Here is a 20,000-nt window from a genome sequence, read left to right as displayed (position 1 = left end):
TAAAAATAAATAATAAAAATAATGAATAGATAAATAATTAAAAAATAAAATAAAATAAACAAATAAATAGAATAGATAATAAAAATGATAATAATAAAAATATAATAAAAATAAAAATAAATAAAATAAATAAATAAAATAAATACAAAATAAAAATAAAAAATAAAAAATAATAAACAAATAAAATAAAAGAAAATAAAATAAAATAAAAATAAAATAAATAAAATAAAATATAAAATAAAATAAAAATAAAATAAAAATAAAATAAAAATAAAATAAAATAAAATAAAATAGAAATAGAAATAGAAATAGAAATAGAAATAAAAATAAAAATAAAAAAAAATAACATAAAAATAAAAATAATAATAATAATAATTATAATAATAACAATGGAAATGAAAAAATAATGATAATGATAATGATAATAATGATAATGGTAATAATGAGGATAATGATAATGACAATGTAATGATAATGTTAACGATAATGATAATGATAATGATAATGATAATGATAATGATAATGATAATGATAATGATAATGATAATGATAATGATAATGATAATGATAATGATAATAATAATAATAATAATAATAATAATAATAATAATAATAAATAAACAAATATATTCACCTGCTTATTGCTCCTTATACTGTGCATCCTAACATGGTTTCCATCCATTTTATGTACTGCAATTCAATCTGATGCTTAATCAGGTTTCAAAAATGCATTGCATCAAATATCCACCAACACTTGTCTATCCCTTTAAATTAAATTTTCAATGAAAAATAGCCTTCAATTCAGGAACTGTTTTTCATTTTTCACTTATGTGTACTACTGGCAAACTGGGCAAATAATTCTCATAATTAAGATTATATAAAAATAATCTTCAACAAGAATTCAAGTACTATTCAAGTTTAATTCAATGCTGAATCCACTTTCAAAATTGCTTTGCATCTAATATTGTTCCCAACACCTGCCTATCCCCCTAACATAATCACAACAGTCAAAAGACTTCCAGCTGCCGCGCTGTGCTCGACGCGCGCGGACAATATTTGGCCCATTGTTTCTGATTTCCCAAGTTTATGGCCGATTTTTATAAAAATGATATGGAATGAAACACGACTTTCAACTTCCTTTCTCAGCCATAATACAAGCTCGAACTAGGTTTTATGGGCTATAAGTTTGAGTATAGAGTTCATTCGTCTCTCTTATGTATTTATCTTCGATTTGTGTGATTACCTGTGATACGTAAATATGAGATAAAAAGGAGAAAAAACGAAAATAGTTACAAGGCAAGTTTTACTATTTTACAAGATCGCACTGTTTTATTGGTTATAAGTTTGAGTTCTGAGTTCATTCTGCTTTCTTATGTATCCATCTTCGATGTGTGGAGTACCAATGCCACGTAATCATGAGAGAAAAGGAGAAATATTACGAAAAATGTTTTCAAGGCAAGTTTTACAATTTCTGCTATGTTTATGGGGGAAAATGAGAAATTATGGAAAAAATAAAGTTTATTGTTGAAAAACAAAAACTACATAATAAAACATGTAGAAATAACTAGTACATAAGCATATGTACAATGTATATACAATAATAGACATATACACAAACAAGTATATAAAAATGAGAGAGAAACTACATAAAAACATGTAGAAACAACAAGAAGTACATAAGCATATGTACAATGTATATACAATAATAAACATATATATAGAAACATGTATAAAAACTACATAAACATATGTAGAATGAGAAGGTGCATAAAGCATATGTACTTTTTATACAACGACTACCCTGACGAGTGGCACGACTTCAGACGAAGTCGTGCCACTCGTCAAAACAGTCTTACTGGCATAACCCCACGCCACAGGTTATGCACCGCGTCCTGGTCCTTCGCGGTATTCCCCGACGGGAACACACGCGACATCAAAGCCGACTCCCTGGCAAGGCGGGTTGCTGAGAATGCGGTCGTCTAGCCCTCGTCTCTGGCGGAAGCTGGCCTGGTAGACCGCCCTCGTTGACCTCCTGGTCATCGGCGCGTTACCATACCTGTAACCACCGATGAGCAGTTTCCCCAGCTTCAACCGGAACTCCTTCTGGGAATTCCGGCCGCCAAGTGTCCGATGAACGGCGAAGGCATTGACGATCGCTAGGTCGAACAGGAAGAACACCTTCCTGTACCACACCCTCGACCTCCGAGTGGTGGGGTAAGAGGCGGAAAGCTGGTCACCTACGTCCACGCCCTTCATCCCGACGTTGTAGTCAAGAATGGCGTGGGGCTTTCCGTCTCCTTCGACCGTGGCTCCATGAACCGTAGAGAGTACGGTGACAACCTTACGGCCATGCCACTGTACACAGAACATGCCCGTAGGTGTACTCCTGTAGTCCATCTCGCCCTTTCTCAGTGCGGTGAAGTCCTTCGGCATCCACTTCCTGTTGATGCGTGCTGTCCCCACCGTATTCATCCGCCTTTCCTGGAGCATGTGGAAAAGAGTGGGGGAGGTATACCAATTGTCAACAAAGACACTGTAACCCCTCCCCAAACTGTCACTCCTCTCCATCAGCTCCATGACGACCTTCGTCCCAGCTGGTACGTCTCCACGGTCCTGGCCCGTGTAGATCCGGAAACACGACGTGTATCCGGACGACGGGCCCGTGGAGGCACACAGCTTGTATACCTTCAACCCGAACCGCGCCCTCTTCGTTGGGTTGAAGGTGATGAATCCCAAGCGCCCACAAGGACTTATCGATAGCGATGTCCTTGTCGGGCATGAGGGTGGTCTTGAAGGTCGAATCCAGGGAGTCGATCACCGGCCGTAACTTCCACAGACGATCCGCGGGGACCCCCTCACCCTCCTCCAAAAGCAAAAAATGGAGGTGGTTGGTGAGGTGGTCGAAGCGATCCCGTGCCATCACGTCTGTGTAGAGGTACGACCGCAGGTGCTCATCTTGAGACCAGTAGTCGCGGTAGTTGAACCGGGGCTGCAACCCCATGTTCACATGGAGACCCAAGTAGGCAGAGAACTCCTCCCTGGACAGTGGAGTCCACTTCCTCATATGGGATGAGGAGGGAGGAGGGTGTGTCTCAGCATACCTGCAAAAGAGAAAAAGCAAACATATATAAAACAATTCCAACTCTGTCTGAGGCAGGACATATACTGTACACAAAATAAGTATGTAACAATATAGAGCAAAAGGTGAGTAAATGATGATGAATACTTACAAGTTGGTCTCCGTGATGATGTGGGAGAGGAGATCTTCAGGGAACAAACACCTGAAGATCTCCAGATCTCAAGGTCGGCCTTGACCCCAGGATGGGCCGCAAACACGTGCTTCCATGGGAAGTTCTCCCTCTTCCTCCAAACGAAATAGGGTGTTTTCGGCTCGTTCCGGCTCCGCCTACGAGCAACGTAGGCAGAAAGCGGCTCGTCGCTCTCCAGCGTGGTATCCACCAGCCCGACGTAGTCTTCCTGCTCGTCCTCTTCCTCTGACTGCCGTCTGCGAGGACGATAATCAGAATCGTCATCGCTGTCCTCGTCGCACCAAGAATAGTCAAACACAGTCAGAGGTCAGGCGTGTGGAAGGTCACGGAAGTCGTCGGGAAGGTGGGATGGCCCGGGCCGGGGCCTCTTCAGAGTGCTGGACACCTGCGGAGGGTCATCCTCCGAAGAGGTGGAGAGTGACAGGTTGCTCTGTGGAAGTAATTGATGAATCAGGTCATCGGAGTGACGTAGTTTCCGGTGACGCGGGTTGTGACGTCACCGAAAGTGACGTGAACAGATGTGACGTCACTTCAAAAAATTGATAACAAAAAAAAACAATGTCAAAAAGACACGTTTTCGCACTTATGGTGGCCGAGGTGGTGGTGGTACGAGGTTTGTACCGCCCGGAATATCGACCAGAGGAATAATAGCCAGTGGCAATAGGACTGCACATTTCAAAATACCCAAACATAATGTCCAGGTAGAGATTATTCTGCCCCATTGTTAATGGGTAATCATTATATATGGGAACATCAAACATTTATGAAAAATGGTCACTTATGAGTACTGACAAACTTGACTATTCTTTTCAACTGCAGTATCACTATATAATATCCTTCAACTATGATTCAAGCATTATAGATAGAGTAAAAAGTAAAACAAATAAAAACTCACCTGCTTATAGCTGGCATTCTACTGTGCATAGCCAAACAGTTTACAGCCATCTGGAAAATAACAATTTCATGTTAATGTACTGCATTTCAATTTAATGCTGATTCCACTTTCAAAAATGCTTTGCATCTAATATTGTCCCCAACACCTGCCTATCTCCCTAACATAATCACAACAGTCAAAAACGACTTCCAGCCAGAGTGATCTAGCAAGGTGTGCTTAGGGAGGCTCGGCAGACAGAAGGAGGTGCAGTCGTCTTGCACGTCAATGACTCATTCACCGACGATACCCAACCGGAAAAGTTGGTGGGCAAGAGCCCCGTCAGGTGGATCTAAGGAACGTGCTTCATTTTTCAACATGTACTTCAACTATGTATGAAAAGCAACCTTTATTCATAAATACTAGCTTCTTTTTCTCTAATGTCCATTAAACATTGTGGACGGGTGTCATGACATACATGGTGCAGAAGCTTTGGTGACTTAAAACATGACCAGTCTCTACTATGTGCCTGTTCTAGTTGGGATGCCTTACGCTGTGGAACTCCGTCATGCACAGGTTTCTTTCCTCTTCCCTACTTCATGTTACCTTCATTGTGGATGTTTTTACATTTTGTATTTGTTCACAACACAAATACGAAAAAATAAAGTTGCTCTCTGTTCTGCCATAAAATAGCAATACTTATCTCACACCGAGTATAAAAAATAATAAGCCAATACAGACTCTAGACTACAATTTTAGTCTACTGCAAGGTTGATAACGCCCATGATATGCATATATAAATCCACAAAATCACAATAAAACAAAAATCAAAACAAAAATGGCAATAGTCTTACAATGAGTGACTGAAAGAGCGAGAAAAGCTAAGGCAAATTGTGTGATGCTGCCTTGCTCTGAAAGAAAACCCATCCTCTATCCCCATCTGCAATGGGTTAATAATGAACTTCTTGGTTTTCTATCATAGGTTATTATTAATAAAAGCAACTCATTAAAAAAAATCTGAATATTTAAGAGGTTCTATAGATACAAATATATGATACAGAAACTTCCTTAAATGTTTATAAAATTATACTGTACAATGTCACTGCTTTCTAATATTATCTATGTGATTTACAAATATCTATGAAAAATTTTCATTCATAAATCATGCACCACTTCATTCTTCACTAATGAGTACCATTGACAACTATTATCAACAGCAATATCACAATATAAAAATAACATTCAACTACAATTCAAGTAATATAGATAAAAAGTAAAAAAATAAATACTCACATCCTCAATTCTCACATTCTACTGTGCATTGCAAAATGGTTTCCAGCAATCTGGAAAATAACAATTTCATGTTAATTTACTGCATTTCAATTTAATGCCGATTCCACTTTCAAAAATGCTTTGCATCTAATATTGTCCCCAACACCTGCCTATCCCCCTAACATGATCACAACAGTCAAAAAAGACTTCCAGCCAGACTGATCTAGCAAGGTGTGCTTAGGGAGGCTTGGCAAGCAGAAGGAGGTACAGTCGTCTTGCACGCCAATGACTCATTCACCGACGATACCCAACCGAAAAGTTGGTGGGCAAGAGCCCCGTCAGGTGGATCTAAGGAACGTGCTTCATGTCTTTCCTTTTCTATCAATATTTTCAATGTGTATTTTGACTATAAGAAACTTTTATTCATAAATACTGTAGCTTCTTTTTCTCTAATGTCCATTTTAAGAAAGGATTCCTCTGATTTTCTTTTATAGGTATTATAAATAGAAGTAACTCATTGAAAAAATCTGAATATCTAAGGAGTTGCATAGATAAAAAAAATTACAAAACAGATAACTTGCCACCACCATGAAGTGATATCACATCATGTCTTGGTTGGTTCCTGCCAGGGATGCAATATGTCATGGCTTTTTGTATGGCTGGCACACTGGGTGATCAGACGCATAGCAGCTGGCAGAAACCTCAGAGGACTAATATCCAGTGGCAATAGGAATGCACATTTCAAAACACCCAAACATAATGTCCAGGTAGAGATTAATCTGTCCCATTGTTAATAGGTTAACATTATCTATGTGAACTTCAAACATTTATGAAAAATGGTCATCCCTTTTCACTAATGAGTACTACTGACAAACTGGACTAATTCTTTTCAACAGCAGTATTACTATATAAAATCATTCAAGTACTATTGATAAAACAAAAAAATAAAATAAAAACTCACCTGCTTATAACTGGCATTCTACCGTGCATAACCAAACAGCTTCCAGCCATCTGGAAAGTAAGATTTTCATGTTATTGTACTGCATTTCAATTTAATGCTGACTCTACTTTCAAAAATGCTTTGCATCTAATATTGTCCCCAACACCTGCCTATCCCCCTAACATGATCACAACAGTCAAAAAAGACTTCCAGCCAGAGTGATCCAGCAAGGTGTGCTTAGGGAGGCTTGGCAAGCAGAAGGAGGTACAGTCGTCTCGCACGTCAATGACTCATTCACCGACGATACCCAACCGGAAAAGTTGGTGGGCAAGAGCCCCGTCAGGTGGATCTAAGGAACGTGCTTCATGTCTTTCCTGCTCTAGCAACATTTTCAATGTGTATTTCAACTATGTACAAGAAGCAACCTTTATTAAAAAATACTGTAGCTTCTCTTTCTTTTATGCCCATTTTAAGAATTTTAAGTATTATAAAGTAAATAATTCAAAATGTGAATATCTAAATTATATAAATGAAAACTTATAATAAAGAAATAACTTCCCTAAAGGTTTATAAAGTTATACTGTCCATTTTCATGACATGATATCACATCATGCATCATGTCTTGGTTGGTTCCCACCAGGGATGCAATATCATGTCATGGCTTTTTGTATGGCTGGCAGAAACCTCAAAGGACTAATAGCTAGTGGACTACACATTTCGAAACACCCCAATGTAATTATCTATGTGAACATCAAACATTTATGAAAAATGGTCATCCTTTTTCACTTATGAGTACTAATGACAAACTGAACATCTTTTCAACAGCAGTATTACTATATAAAATCATTCAACTGTAATTCAAGCATTATAGATATAAAGTAAAAAGTAAAATAAATAAAAGCTCACCTGCTTATAGCTGGCATTCTACCGTGCATAGCCAAACAGTTTCCAGCCACCTGGAAAATAAGATTTTCATGTTATTGTACTGCATTTCAATTTGACATGAATCCACTGTCAAAAATGCTTTGCATCTAATATTGTCCCCAACACCTGCCTATCTCCCTAACATAATCACAACAGTCAAAAAAGACTTCCAGCCAGACTGATCCAGCAAGGTGTGCTTAGGGAGGCTCGGCAGACAGGAGGAGGTGCAGTCGTCTCGCACGTCAATGACTCATTCACCGACGATACCCAACCGGAAAAGTTGGTGGGCAAGAGCCCCGTCAGGTGGATCTAAGGAACGTGCTTCATGTCTTTCCTTCTCTATCAATATTTTCAATATGATTTTTAATGAAGTAGGAAATAATAGCCATCATTCACATAAATACTGTTTCATTAACTTTTCACTTATATATAATAGTGAAAAACTGGAATAATCATAATGTTCTAAAAAAAATTGGCTAATCTGTTTTAGGTCAGTAAATATTATTTCTTAATTACTCTGACTAGAAAGCAAAGGAAATTACTATTATTATCTTCAAACATTTCTTTCATGACTATCATCCCTAAACCTTGTAAAACCCTGCCCTAAGCTCCATGTATCTATATTCCTCCAAAGAGAGAACTCTGCTTCAGCCACAATGTGTCTAGTAAATTTCAGAAATATGTTCATCACAAAAGCAAAGTTTGAAGGATACATCGGCCATTTTTCACACCACCTTGGCATTAACAAATAGGAAATAGGAAATAACAGTCTCTAACCAAGGCCAAAAATGGTGTTGGTGCTGGTGTTAGTGTTATTCTAAATAGCAATATCAATATATAAAAATAACATTCGTCAAAGAACTGTAGATAGAGCAAACTTGAAATCAGTAAAAACTCACCTGCTTACTGCTCACATTATTGCTTAATGGTTTCCAGCCATCTGGAAAGGATAATGCCAGGTAAATGTACTGCAATTCTGCTTAATACTGGATCCAACTTGTCTCTGTTACACTAAGGTGTAACAAACAAACTAGGCCAATCATTCTCAACTGCAAAATCACTATTTAAAAATAACATTCAACAAGAATTCAAGTACTATAAATAAGCAAAAGTAAAATAAGTAAAAACTCACCTGCTTATTGCTCACATTCTGCTGCAAATGGTTTCCAGCCATCTGGAAAGAATAATGCCAAGTAAATGTACTGCTATTTTCTGTAATACTGAATCCATTTTCAAAACTGCTTTGCATCTAATATTGTCCCCAACACCTGCCTATCCCCCTAACATAATCACAACAGTCAACAAGGACTTCCAGCCAGAGTGATCTAGCAAGGTGTGCTTAGGGAGGCTCAGCAAGCAGGAGGAGGTGCAGTCGTCTTGCACGCCAATGACTCATTCACCGACGATACCCAACCGGAAAAGTTGGTGGGCAAGAGCCCCGTCAGGTGGATCTAAGGAACGTGCTTCATTTTTCCATGTGTATTTCTACTATATATAAGAAACATTTATTCATAAATACTGTAGCTTCTTTTTCTTTAATGTCCATTTTAAGAAAGAACTACTCAGATTTGATTTTATAGGTATTACAAATAGAAGGAAGTCATTCAAAAAAATTGAATAACTAAGGAGTTGCATAGATGAAACAACAAATCAGAAATAACTTGCAAACGTCATGAAGTGATATCACCACATGGCTTGGTTGGTTCTCGCCAGGGATGCAATGTCATGTCATGGATTTTTGTATGGCTGGCATACTGGATGATCAGGCGCATAGCACTGCCCACCACTCCACCACTCGGTGAACAAAAAGCCAATGCACATATCAAAATACCCCAAAAATGTCCAGGTATAGATATATCTGCGCCAGTGTTAATGGGTTAAAATTGTCTATGTGAAGTACAAATATCTATGAAAAATGGTCTTCATTTATAAATCATTTAACATAACTTTTCACTATTAAGTACCACTGACAAATTGGACATTCTTTACAACAGCAATATCACCCTATAAAAATATTCAACTACAATTCAAATAATAGATAGAGCAAAAGTAAAAAATAAATAAGAACTCACCTGCTTATAGCTGGCATTCTACCGTGCAAAGCCAAACAGTTTCCAGCCATCTAGAATGTAAGAATTTCATGTTATTGTACTGCATTTCAATTTAATGCTGAATCCAGTTCAAAAAAATTGCTTTGCATCTAATATTGTCCCCAACAATTGCCTATCCCTCTAATATAATCATAATACTGTTTAGGGAGCTTTAGCAATTAGAAGGAAATGCAGTTGTCTTGCACATCAATGACTCCTTTCCCGGCAATACCTAACCAGAAAAGTTAGGGGGCAAGAGCCCCTTCATGTGGATCTATTGAATGTACTTCATGCCCTTGCCAACAAAGTTTCAAAATTTTTTCTGGCACAATAGATATTGTTGACTTCACTAGAGATTTGGGTAAATTTTCTGAATAACACTGCTTCAATAAATACCATAAAAGTGGTATCAATGGATTCCTCTCAATCTCGTGGAAATAATGCATGATTCCACCTCTAGACCCCACAATCTGGGTCCCGATAGTAGGGGAGGGCATGAAGTAGATCAGGGAAATTCCGAGATTTGTTATAATATAGGCAAACAGCCTAAGCTCTATCTTCCTAGGATTCACAGGTTAAAAGTTTTGTTGGCTTTTACCAGAGCACCAAGGTGCAGAGGCCTCGGCAACAACAGGACTTGTTCGGTGGCAGAGCAAAAGGGGGTTCAGGAGGTTTAATGAAACAGGGACCCCTGCCTAGAGAGACCAACCTTCCCTTAGGGAAAAATAAAAATGTTAAGCTATGACAATGGTTGTGTTGGTTCGCAGACATTTTACAATTAAATTATGGAATCAGCAAGTATGTTGGACAAGATCCAACATATTTTTTACCTTGCATTATCTATGCTTCCATAATATGAGAATAGAGAAGTTAATTCAAATAGAAATATAATCTTTTATCCTTCCTTCAGCATTGATGAATAATTGACTGACATGTTCTTGTCTTAACTGATATGCACTTGTTTGGAAAAGAGCCATCTATGGGAAAAATACACTTTAGTAATGTTCAGTTCATCTGTAGATGAGCTATATATGAGCTGTGAGCCAGTTGTTTTATCAAGAGGACTTGTGTGTTTTTGTTATTGCTTTCAGTACAGAATATACATTGGCGACACAGGATATGCACTGACATTACATGCAAAAGATTTGGTAAATTTTCCAAACAACGCCACGTTACAAAATACCACAAAAGTGGTATCGATGGATTCCTCTCAACCTCTACTTTTCATATAGAGTGAAATTAATGAGCGCTTGCACCTCTGGAGCCCACAATCTGGGTCTCTTTTTTTAAGGCACTTCGTGCTACCTCGTCCTACTTCGGGGCATATTTCGTGTGCAAAATCTTAACCCAATGACCTACCTAACTTTGCCTAGTTTTGAATTAATCCCTAGCCAATCCCCTGGACCCCCCCTTCTTAGGGCACTTCGTGCAACATACCTTGGGCAAGATATCCCAAATCCACCATCCTCGCCCTGAAATTTAAACATGGCTGTGTTTACGTATTTACGGATAGTAGCAAGCTGTGGACTGGAAACCCCCAAGGAATTACCTGCATGTGCTGGTATGTTCTCTCAACAGATGGCGCAATATTTCCCATTGTTTACAGTATAATTATAGAGTGCCCTCTATTGAGTGGTCGCATCATCATCGGTCCTAGTTTCCTATCCTGAGGAATATATAAGGCAAAGACTCAGTTGCTGTCATCATGGCACAGTGTGAGGGTTATTCGTGGTCGCGGCATTTTCATCTACAGGACTAATTACGCATCATAAGTATCATGAAGTGCCCTGAATAGGGGAGATCCACAGGGGGGCGTAGCTCCCTCTTCGCAAAGGCGGACTTCAAAACTAGGGAAAGTGAGGTAGGTAGTTGGGTTAAGGTTTTCGTGATACCGAAGTAGCGAAGCCCCCCCTTGGCTAGGGCAAACTTCACACCTAAGTAAAGTTAGGTAGGTAATTGGTTAAGATTTTGCATACGAAATAAGGCCGGAATTCATACTTTCCCCAGCAATTTCCCTGATCTACTTCATGCCCTCCCCTACTATAGGGACCCAGATTGTGGGCTTCAGGGGTGCAAGTGCTCATTAATTTCACTATATATGAATAGTAGAGGTTGAGAGGAATCCATCGATACCACTTGTGGTATTTCGTAACGCGGCGTTGTTCGGAAAATTTACCTTATATATTATATATATTCATTTATTTACCAAAATGTAAGCCCCATAAAGTGCATATGTATGGCTTGTCCTCTTATTTGTCATCTACAGACAAATAAAAATCCTATCATGTTTTTTTCCAATAGATGGCATATCAGTTAAACCAATGCAGGATGAAAGTCGATGAAGAGCTGTGCGAGTCCTATATTTCTAAATAAAATATTTTATTTAAGTTGTGCAAGAAATGTCACAGATGAAAAAACTGTATTGTCATTAACTAAAACTATTCCTTGAGGACAATGTGTATATATGGTAAAATGTGATAGAACTTCTAATATCACATCAGAAATACTTTAATGAAGTGATATCACACCATATGTTATGAATGCATTACAGAACCAGTCCAAAATCTATGCATACAAACTCCAATAAAATATCAAGACAAGCAGCACAAAATGCAACGAAAAAGGGCCTTTGGCTAAGGCAATTCTTAAGCCTAGGTTAGTCGCGAAGTTGGGGTTTTGTAAGCTAATAGGCCACAAAAACAACGCACGAAAATAGTCCACGATAATTTGCTTCTTGTCATGACATAAGCATGGAGGCAACTGCAATCCCTATGCACATGATATGACATGCAGGTGAGATCCTACAGAAACTATATCATTTACATTTTTACTTTACAGTAGACAAGGTATATTTTTGGCATAAGGATTATTATCATTCATATAACATTAATCATATAATATTCATACAATATCAACCATAGGGTACAGGGGGAATCTCGGATCATATGTACTATATAGGAGTAGTTAATTCTAGAAATTCATTGATCCTACTTTCGTGATATATAACGCAGCATTATTCTGAAAATACACCAATCATTGCATTCACTACATAAGGCCATAATCTATTCTATTTACAATTGGCACCTACTAGAAGGCGAAGATAATCTAATATAAAAGAAATCACATTTTCGGTGTATAACCAAGTCTGTCAACTTTCCTATAATTACACGAGGTAATTATAGGAATGACACTTAGTTTGTACTACTGCACCCCACGTGTCGCGCAGATAAAACCTTAAAAATTACGAAAATAACATGAACACGCTTAGGTTAAACCTTATAACTTAAACCTCAAGATAACCCGCATCATAACTCAGTATTTACGTAATTAAACACATATAGAGTCACAGCATGTAAAAGAGAGCTAGAATATTAAGTCCATACCGTTTCTGAGCCGCCTTTGGGCGACAGAAGACCCGGTGAGAGACTGAGAGTGCGGCGTGGGAGGAAATTTTTCAACATGGCCGACCATAAGGGTACAGGAGCGAGGGCGGGAAATTTGAAATGACATTTTTGCGAGTTTTAAGGTTTACTTGTATATATACGTGTGTTTTAAGGTTTACTTGCGTGTGTATATATATATATATATATATATATATATATATATATATATATATATATATTATATATATATATATATATATATATATATATATATATATATATATATATATATATATATATATATATATGCGCGTGTGTGTGTATTATTGTAATGTGTTTTCTTTTAAAAGGGATGTTGTTTCTGAAATGGGTATCTTTGGAAGGGATGTATTTGATATGTTTGTATTCTGTAATATGTATGGCACATATATTTACTGAATATTTTAGTACATGAATTTTAAATACATTGCGATATATTTTTTTCACTGACCTCTCGCTAATGTTTTGCTATGTAAAAAACACAATTCAAGCACTTCAGAAATGCAGTAATGTCTTGAGATGCCTGATATTAAATGTGATACGAGCAACAGGTCAAATCTCGGGCAAAATTATTGTTAATAATCCAATCTTTAAATACTCTTGAGAATGACATTTACAGATAAACAACTTTTAGACAATCGGCGGAGAATCTTTTAGTAATATAACATTCTCAATACATTAATGACTAGAAGGAAAGATGGGTTTGGTGAACCAGTCTTCTCTTATTATAATAATAAGCTTCTCTTGTAGTAATATTTAACAATTAATCTGTTGTAGAGTTCCTTGTTGTGGACACTGGACACGTCACTGGGTGTAAAGATCAATTGAGAAACACATTTTTCACACGTTCATGACTCAGATATGCTTTTTTTTCTATCTTATTTGGTATATATCTATTTATCAATCAATTGGATAGGCTGTTTGCATACTTTATCACCAAATGTGTGTGCTTTCATGAATAAATCAACATCTTTATATGAGAATAGATAGAGAAATAAAGACACACAAATACATACATATCATTAGTAATTAGTAACGAAATATCTTTTTGATCAGAAAAAAAAACAAAGCTAATAGTTTTAGGCTCGCGCCCCCTTCCACACGTGCCAATGTTTTGGTCTGAAGATGGTGAATTTCTGACACCCGCGAGGCCTTAGAGGAATTAAAAAGGAAACGTTCTTGGAGGTTTATTGGAGGAAGAAGAAGATAGAGGAGGATAAAGCAGAGAATTATGGAAACACACGAGGAAATGAGCCGCTCGGATATAAGAAACGAGAACGACGAAGTGACGGATGGAGAGAGGAAGAAGAAGAAGAAACAGGCGAAGAAGAGGAAAAAGGAGACTGCTTTTGATGAAGAAGGAGAGACCAATGACAAGAGAGGAGAGAGAAAGCAGAGAAAACACAAGGAAAACGAGGACGGCGAGAGTCTCGAGTTAGGAACCGGAAAACGGAAAGACAAAAAGAATGATTATTTCAAGGATAATAAGGAACGCAACAGAGGGACAGATAATGAAAACGATCTCGACCTCCAAGCAAGTCCTGATCCCATACCTGAAGAGGACTCGAGGCCAAAGGCAAAGGAAAAGCGAGAAAAGGAAAAATCGCTCGAGACTAATGACAATGAAGAACAAGAGGCTGGGTCAAAGAAGAGTAGTACTGTCATATACGATGACAATGGACAGAAATTTAAGGTCTATGAGAATGGGGAGAAGAAGATGTGGTACGATATCTGGTACAGAGAGGATTCCATCATGACGAAGTACGACAAGAAATGGGTGAAGCGGGAAGCTGTGCCCATATTGGAGAAGCTGAAATACGACATAGAAAATGAAGAAGATGAAGAGAAGAGACGGGTATGATGTTTATGATTTTTATGATTTATGTGTTATGAATCGGAAGATCAGAAGAAGTGTCTAGGATTTAGTTTAATGATATTATGTAATGTGGGGTATTTGTTTATTGCAGAGCTTCATCAAGCAATACTAAAATTCTGGCAAAGGCTAACAAACATGCACTACATGTATTAACCCATTAGCAGCGGATGGCATGATTTGCTGCAAAGGTAGAGTCGTTCGTAGACCCAGTATGATGGCACCGTGCCAGACAATGTAAACCAGCCATTCTACTGCACAAATAATTATTTAAGGTAAATTTTCTGGACAACGCCGTGTTACGAAATACCACAAGTAGTATGGATGGATTCCTTTCAACCTCTACTATTCATATATAGTGAAATTAATGAGCGCTTGCACCCCTGAAGCCCACAATCTGGGTCCCGATAGTAGGGGAGGGCATGAAGTAGATCAGGGAAATTGCGGTGTAAAATATGAATTCCGGCCATATTTCGTTTGTAAAATCTTAACCAATTACCTACCTAACTTTGCTTAGGTTTGATGTTTGCCCTAGCCAGGGGTGAAGCAAGATAGAACTTAGGACTGGATCAGAAGACCTTTCATGTCTGCTTCCAGTCTATGCTCTTTGGGAAAGCTTCAAAGGCCAACTAACCACCACATAATCTAGTGAGATAGAGCTTTAAGTCCTCCATAGCAATGTACCATTAAAAGAAATAAGTAGTCCAACCTCTATCTAGCTGGAATGTAGCCTTTGCTAATGTTTGGCGCCCATATTGATTGTTTAGCAATATAACACTGTCATGTTAGACTTCAGATTGCAGGTCATTCATAGCAAATTAGAGCAGGTTAGAGGTGGATTTGGATAGAGTACACCCAGTGTGATTATATCAAGGAGTCCCAATGACAGGTGTTTTCTAACTTTTTTTTTTTTAAGGATAATGATATTGGGTACAAATTTTATTTTGTCCCATTTATGCCAGAGACCTGCACTATCCATTATATGTTGTTATTATTTATATATTTATTTACATAGATTGCTCTCCAAGCTCTCTGTAACCAAGGAGTAAATTAGTAGGCCTACTTAACCTCACCTATAATACCCATTCCTTAGACTTTCAGGAAAAAGTTTATATTTCTGTTAGTATCATTATCATCTTTGGTATTATTGTAAATTTTCCAAATAGTGCCACATTACTGTTATTTCACTCAAGTCAGATATCTTGGTTGACGCAAAGCTCAGCTGCTATTGGTGGAAGCAAAGATTAGAGGGGTGTGCGTGGAGAAAAATTACTTTGGTCGCCAGACAAGAATGACTTACTGTTGCGAGAACGCTGGCTCTCCGCTTGCCCTGAGAGGGTTATGACCTGGCACCTCTCTGTCAGAAGCAGCTCTAGGTAGCATTATTAATGAGAATAGAATTAGCATTAATAAGAATAACAAAATAGATGATATGTATATATTATATACATATTTATGTATATTTATATGTGTGTGTGTGTAATTACATATCCATCTGTATTTAAACATTTTTGAATCTTATTTTCTTGTTATTTTAGTATATACCTGTCAAGTTTGTTAATCAGTAATGTCAGTTTCTTTCTGTCTTTTTTGCAGAAACTGGAAAATAAATTCAGGAATTTCAGACAAAAGGCAGGTAAAGAACTGAAAGCATATATCATTAAAAGCCGCAAGCCTCTTCAAAACATGGAAAGAGAGAAGACGGCAGTCCCCATCAACTTTGAAGAAAATGAGACGATGACGCAGTTTCATGGTGTCTGGGTCAAGAGAACAGCTGTGACTTGGCTTGACGCAAATGTTAAAAAAATATGTGCATCGAAGAATGGAGAAAATCAGTCAGAGCAAATGACAGATCCAGTTGTACAGAAGAAGGTAAAAAAGCTCCTCAGATATGCTCACAGACAACTGAGAATGGATGTGATCAAAAACAAGTTAAAGGGATATGGGGAGGAATATATTGAACATTATGAAAATGATGGAGAATACAAGCCAGAGACATTTAATAAGATGGAAAATAAACCTCCATCGGGGAAGAAAATTATCTTCGATGATGACAGCTTTTCAAATACAAATGAAAGAAGAGAGATTGAAGACACCTACAAAGAAAGGGAGACTGGGAAAAAAATTATCTTTGACGACGACACGACTGGGAAAAAAATTATCTTTGACGACGACACCCAGAACAAAGATATGGACGAAGAGAGAGTGAATACAGTTACCTGCCAAAAAGTGGGGAATGCAAAAAGAATTGTCTTTGATGATGATGGGACAGCTGTTGAAGATTTGCATACAGAGAAAGGAACAGACTCTTTTACTCGAGATAATAGTATTACCTATCACAAAGAGACACAGAACATGGTCTACAGGCAAGAACCTAATATGGATTCATTTCAGGAAGAGAAATATCCAAAGCCAAAGAAGCCTTCAAAATTCCTCAATATATCATACAACGATAACCCCGATATTGTGAAATCTGACGGGTTTTATGTCTCAAGAAAAGGACTGAAACGACTCAATAAACTGAAAGGTACGTTTCTCTTGTGAATTTTGTGTCTGATCAGAAGTATTAGTTGATATCAAAGTCATATAGCATTCATGAATATAGCTTTCTTCAATTATCATTTACTTTAAATTGGTATATGTTTTTAGATCTAAGGTTTTATACATACCATACTTTTATTTTCAAGAGTATAAACCCTAGACTGGTTAAGTCCTTCATGATGTAGGCCCTGGATATTATTATTATTATTATTATTATTATATATATATATATATATATATATATATATATATATATATAATTTTTTTTTTTTTTTTTTTTTTTTTTATATATGATGATGTTCACATTGTTGATGAATGTTTGATGACAGAAATATAAGAAGCGTGATTTTTGTATGTATTATTATTATGTTCATTATCATTAGTCATGATGTTTACTTTTATTATTATTATTACTATTAAAACTATCATTATTATTATCGTAACTTTGATAATATCACTTATGTTATTCAATTGTGATGATAATTATAAAAAGTACATTAAAATTATGTGAGCATAACATCTGCATATATAGTTATTTGGTATTTATATTACTCACACTACTTTCAACAATTAGTTTATCAGCTTATATAACAAAATTGGTACAGATACACTTACAAATCTTGACAAATAAAACCAATAGCAGTCAGTTTGAAATGCATTATTCTTTTGGAAAGTTATTAGGAAGCTCTCTGAGTGTGAGTGAGTGAGTAAGCGAGCGAGCGAGAGAGAATAATTATAAGAGACAATGGTCTTATTTCTTTCTTTCTGTTCATCAACAGGAGAGATGTTAGCTGAGGGTGTACCTGAAGCAGAGCAGCGCAAAATCTTACGCAAGGAGCGACAGAAAGAGGAACGACTGGTGAAGCGGAAACACAAAATCAAGACTGAAGCAAAGAAAGACAACGAGAACTCAGAGTGGCAATATGATACATACTGACATTAGAAAAACTTTTTTTTGTCTAATATGCACTTTGAAACGGCTTACTTACTGTAAAGGGTTCTCAAACAAATATATAAGTCATTTCAAAAATAGTAGTTTTTGTTTAACATTAATTTTACAGCTACGACAGATTTATAAATATGTTTATAATTTGTAGATATTGTAGACATATGAAATGTTTCAATGTATAAGATAAAAGCTAAAGACGATTTAGTGTCCCTTTCTCATGACCTCTCTTGCTCAATCAGTAATTATCCACAAGTATATGACACAGGATCTCAATAATTCATATAACAAGGATGATGTTTATTTGTATTTATATATTTTATGTATAGATATATACATGTATGTTGACCCATTGCAGGAAGGTGTCATCACACAGGTGTCATGATGTACATGATGTTCAGGAATTTTGGATCGCTGTTATTTTATTGTGCTAGAGTAATGAGTGAGTGATGATGACAATTGCAGTCATAATTCCTATAACTGCCATACTATTAAGCAAAATGGATTTCACCTAAAATTCAAAACTTAGATGGTACCACTTTCTTCTAACACCATTCGAAGAGAGCCTTTAATGGCACCTACCCATATATGTTGTGTGAATCTGCCTTACTCAGAAATAAAACCCATCCTGGAGACTGGGCAAGCAAATCTATCCCCCATCCACAAAGGGTTAATAAATGGCAAACCCGTAAACAGGGAGAGGGTATAACAAGGAAGTGAAGAGATGGACAGAGCTATGAGTATAAGTAATAAATTATACCTTCCCTTTACTTTGGATGAAGAACTAAAAACACTCAAGCCAGGTAAAGAATCTGGGTTTAAGGGAATACCAAAAAAAAAAATACATTTTGAATCCATCACATGCCATGGATCTTGGTACTACTATTTGACACTTATGGCATCCTATGAAAAATAAATACATCTGTGTGCATGTGTGTGTATATATATATATGTAATCCATATATAATATATATATATAATACATATGTAATATATATACATATATATGTTATGCACAAAACAATTAAAATTACTACGGGTTCATTAAATTGAATTACTTTTGACCAATACCTAAGATTATTTGTTGAAATGAAGGACAAAGCTTTTGGTGGAAACAGAAAAATGGTTTACCTGTAGGTTCTCTACCGACACTGATGGTATTTAACATCAACACCACGACCAGCCTCCATTTAATAACAAATGTAGGTTCATCTATGTTAAAGATCTATGCATTGCTCTTTCCTCATGATCTAAGAAGACTAACATATCCCTTGCAAACCCTTTCTCTATATTATAGTGTACGTGAGTGTGAGTGTGGGTGTGATGTGTGTGTGACCTTTACCGAACTCCTGGGGTTCTTTCGACCACAGGCTAAGAACCACTGATTTAACGGAAGCTAATCTTACTTTTGTGGACTCAATGGTGTGAAGATGATCACTCCCCCTGTTTTTCTAGGATAGAGAGAGAAAGAGAATGTGCTAGTGTGTGTGTGTGCATGCTTACTAATAAAGGAAAAAAAAAAGGTCCCGTTTTTCACCCAATCACCTAGCTTCAACTCCTCAAAGAAAGTGGAACATGATTCTTGTCTTCAACTATACAACGAGATTGCGACCATGGTGGGACAAACAAAGGACCAACAGAGTGACCCCTCTGCCCTTATTACTTGGCCAGAAACTTCAGATGAAAGGCAAAGGAGATTTAGGCATCAGACATACATAATCTAGGCCTGTCATACCTGAGGTGTACAACAAGGACTTAGAAGTCCTGAAGAGGAAGGGAGAATGAGAAGAGCATTGTCTCTGTTGATTAAATGAACTGTGTCTTGTTGTCTAACAGATATATAATATTTGGA

General features: G+C 37.0%; 2 protein-coding genes and 5 non-coding genes across 11 annotated transcripts; 1 reads left to right on the top strand and 6 right to left on the bottom strand.

The window, feature by feature from the left end:
• Window positions 1-1,505: 1,505 nt before the first annotated feature.
• Window positions 1,506-12,837, bottom strand: LOC122254692 (piggyBac transposable element-derived protein 4). Of its 5 annotated transcripts, XM_086538716.1 has the most exons (10): window positions 12,750-12,837; window positions 9,349-9,398; window positions 8,409-8,450; window positions 8,176-8,216; window positions 7,259-7,308; window positions 6,374-6,423; window positions 5,434-5,483; window positions 4,165-4,214; window positions 3,231-3,699; window positions 1,506-3,101 (listed from the first exon to the last, which is right to left on the bottom strand). In XM_086538716.1, exon 10 carries the CDS (start codon window positions 2,575-2,577, stop codon window positions 1,879-1,881), a length of 699 nt encoding a protein of 232 aa, XP_086394842.1. In that variant the 5' UTR covers window positions 2,578-3,101; window positions 3,231-3,699; window positions 4,165-4,214; window positions 5,434-5,483; window positions 6,374-6,423; window positions 7,259-7,308; window positions 8,176-8,216; window positions 8,409-8,450; window positions 9,349-9,398; window positions 12,750-12,837; the 3' UTR covers window positions 1,506-1,878. The 5 variants fall into 5 exon arrangements, with proteins under 5 accessions (XP_086394842.1, XP_086394845.1, XP_086394843.1 ...); XM_086538719.1 differs by lacking the exon at window positions 5,434-5,483; XM_086538717.1 differs by lacking the exon at window positions 6,374-6,423.
• Window positions 4,296-4,506, bottom strand: LOC122254756 (small nucleolar RNA SNORA53). The gene has a single exon (XR_006223366.2). It is a non-coding gene; the product is annotated as a small nucleolar RNA SNORA53 (small nucleolar RNA).
• LOC122254740 (small nucleolar RNA SNORA53) lies at window positions 5,565-5,774 on the bottom strand. The gene has a single exon (XR_006223363.2). It is a non-coding gene; the product is annotated as a small nucleolar RNA SNORA53 (small nucleolar RNA).
• Window positions 6,505-6,715, bottom strand: LOC122254734 (small nucleolar RNA SNORA53). The gene has a single exon (XR_006223362.2). It is a non-coding gene; the product is annotated as a small nucleolar RNA SNORA53 (small nucleolar RNA).
• LOC122254753 (small nucleolar RNA SNORA53) lies at window positions 7,389-7,599 on the bottom strand. The gene has a single exon (XR_006223365.2). It is a non-coding gene; the product is annotated as a small nucleolar RNA SNORA53 (small nucleolar RNA).
• On the bottom strand, window positions 8,531-8,741 carry LOC122254746 (small nucleolar RNA SNORA53). The gene has a single exon (XR_006223364.2). It is a non-coding gene; the product is annotated as a small nucleolar RNA SNORA53 (small nucleolar RNA).
• Window positions 12,838-13,877: 1,040 nt separating the features above from the next.
• On the top strand, window positions 13,878-18,351 carry LOC122254680 (uncharacterized). The gene is made up of 3 exons (XM_043018492.2): window positions 13,878-14,643; window positions 16,258-17,188; window positions 17,982-18,351. Exons 1-3 carry the CDS (start codon window positions 14,020-14,022, stop codon window positions 18,137-18,139), a joined length of 1,713 nt encoding a protein of 570 aa, XP_042874426.2. The 5' UTR covers window positions 13,878-14,019; the 3' UTR covers window positions 18,140-18,351.
• Window positions 18,352-20,000: the final 1,649 nt, after the last annotated feature.

The sequence above is a fragment of the Penaeus japonicus genome, unplaced genomic scaffold (assembly GCF_977035675.1).
Source record: "Penaeus japonicus unplaced genomic scaffold, GWHDUDI00000001_assembly GWHDUDI00000007, whole genome shotgun sequence".
Classification (NCBI taxonomy): domain Eukaryota; kingdom Metazoa; phylum Arthropoda; class Malacostraca; order Decapoda; family Penaeidae; genus Penaeus; species Penaeus japonicus.
Note: the sequence above shows the minus strand (reverse complement) of the source record. Positions and strands in the feature narration are given on the sequence as shown.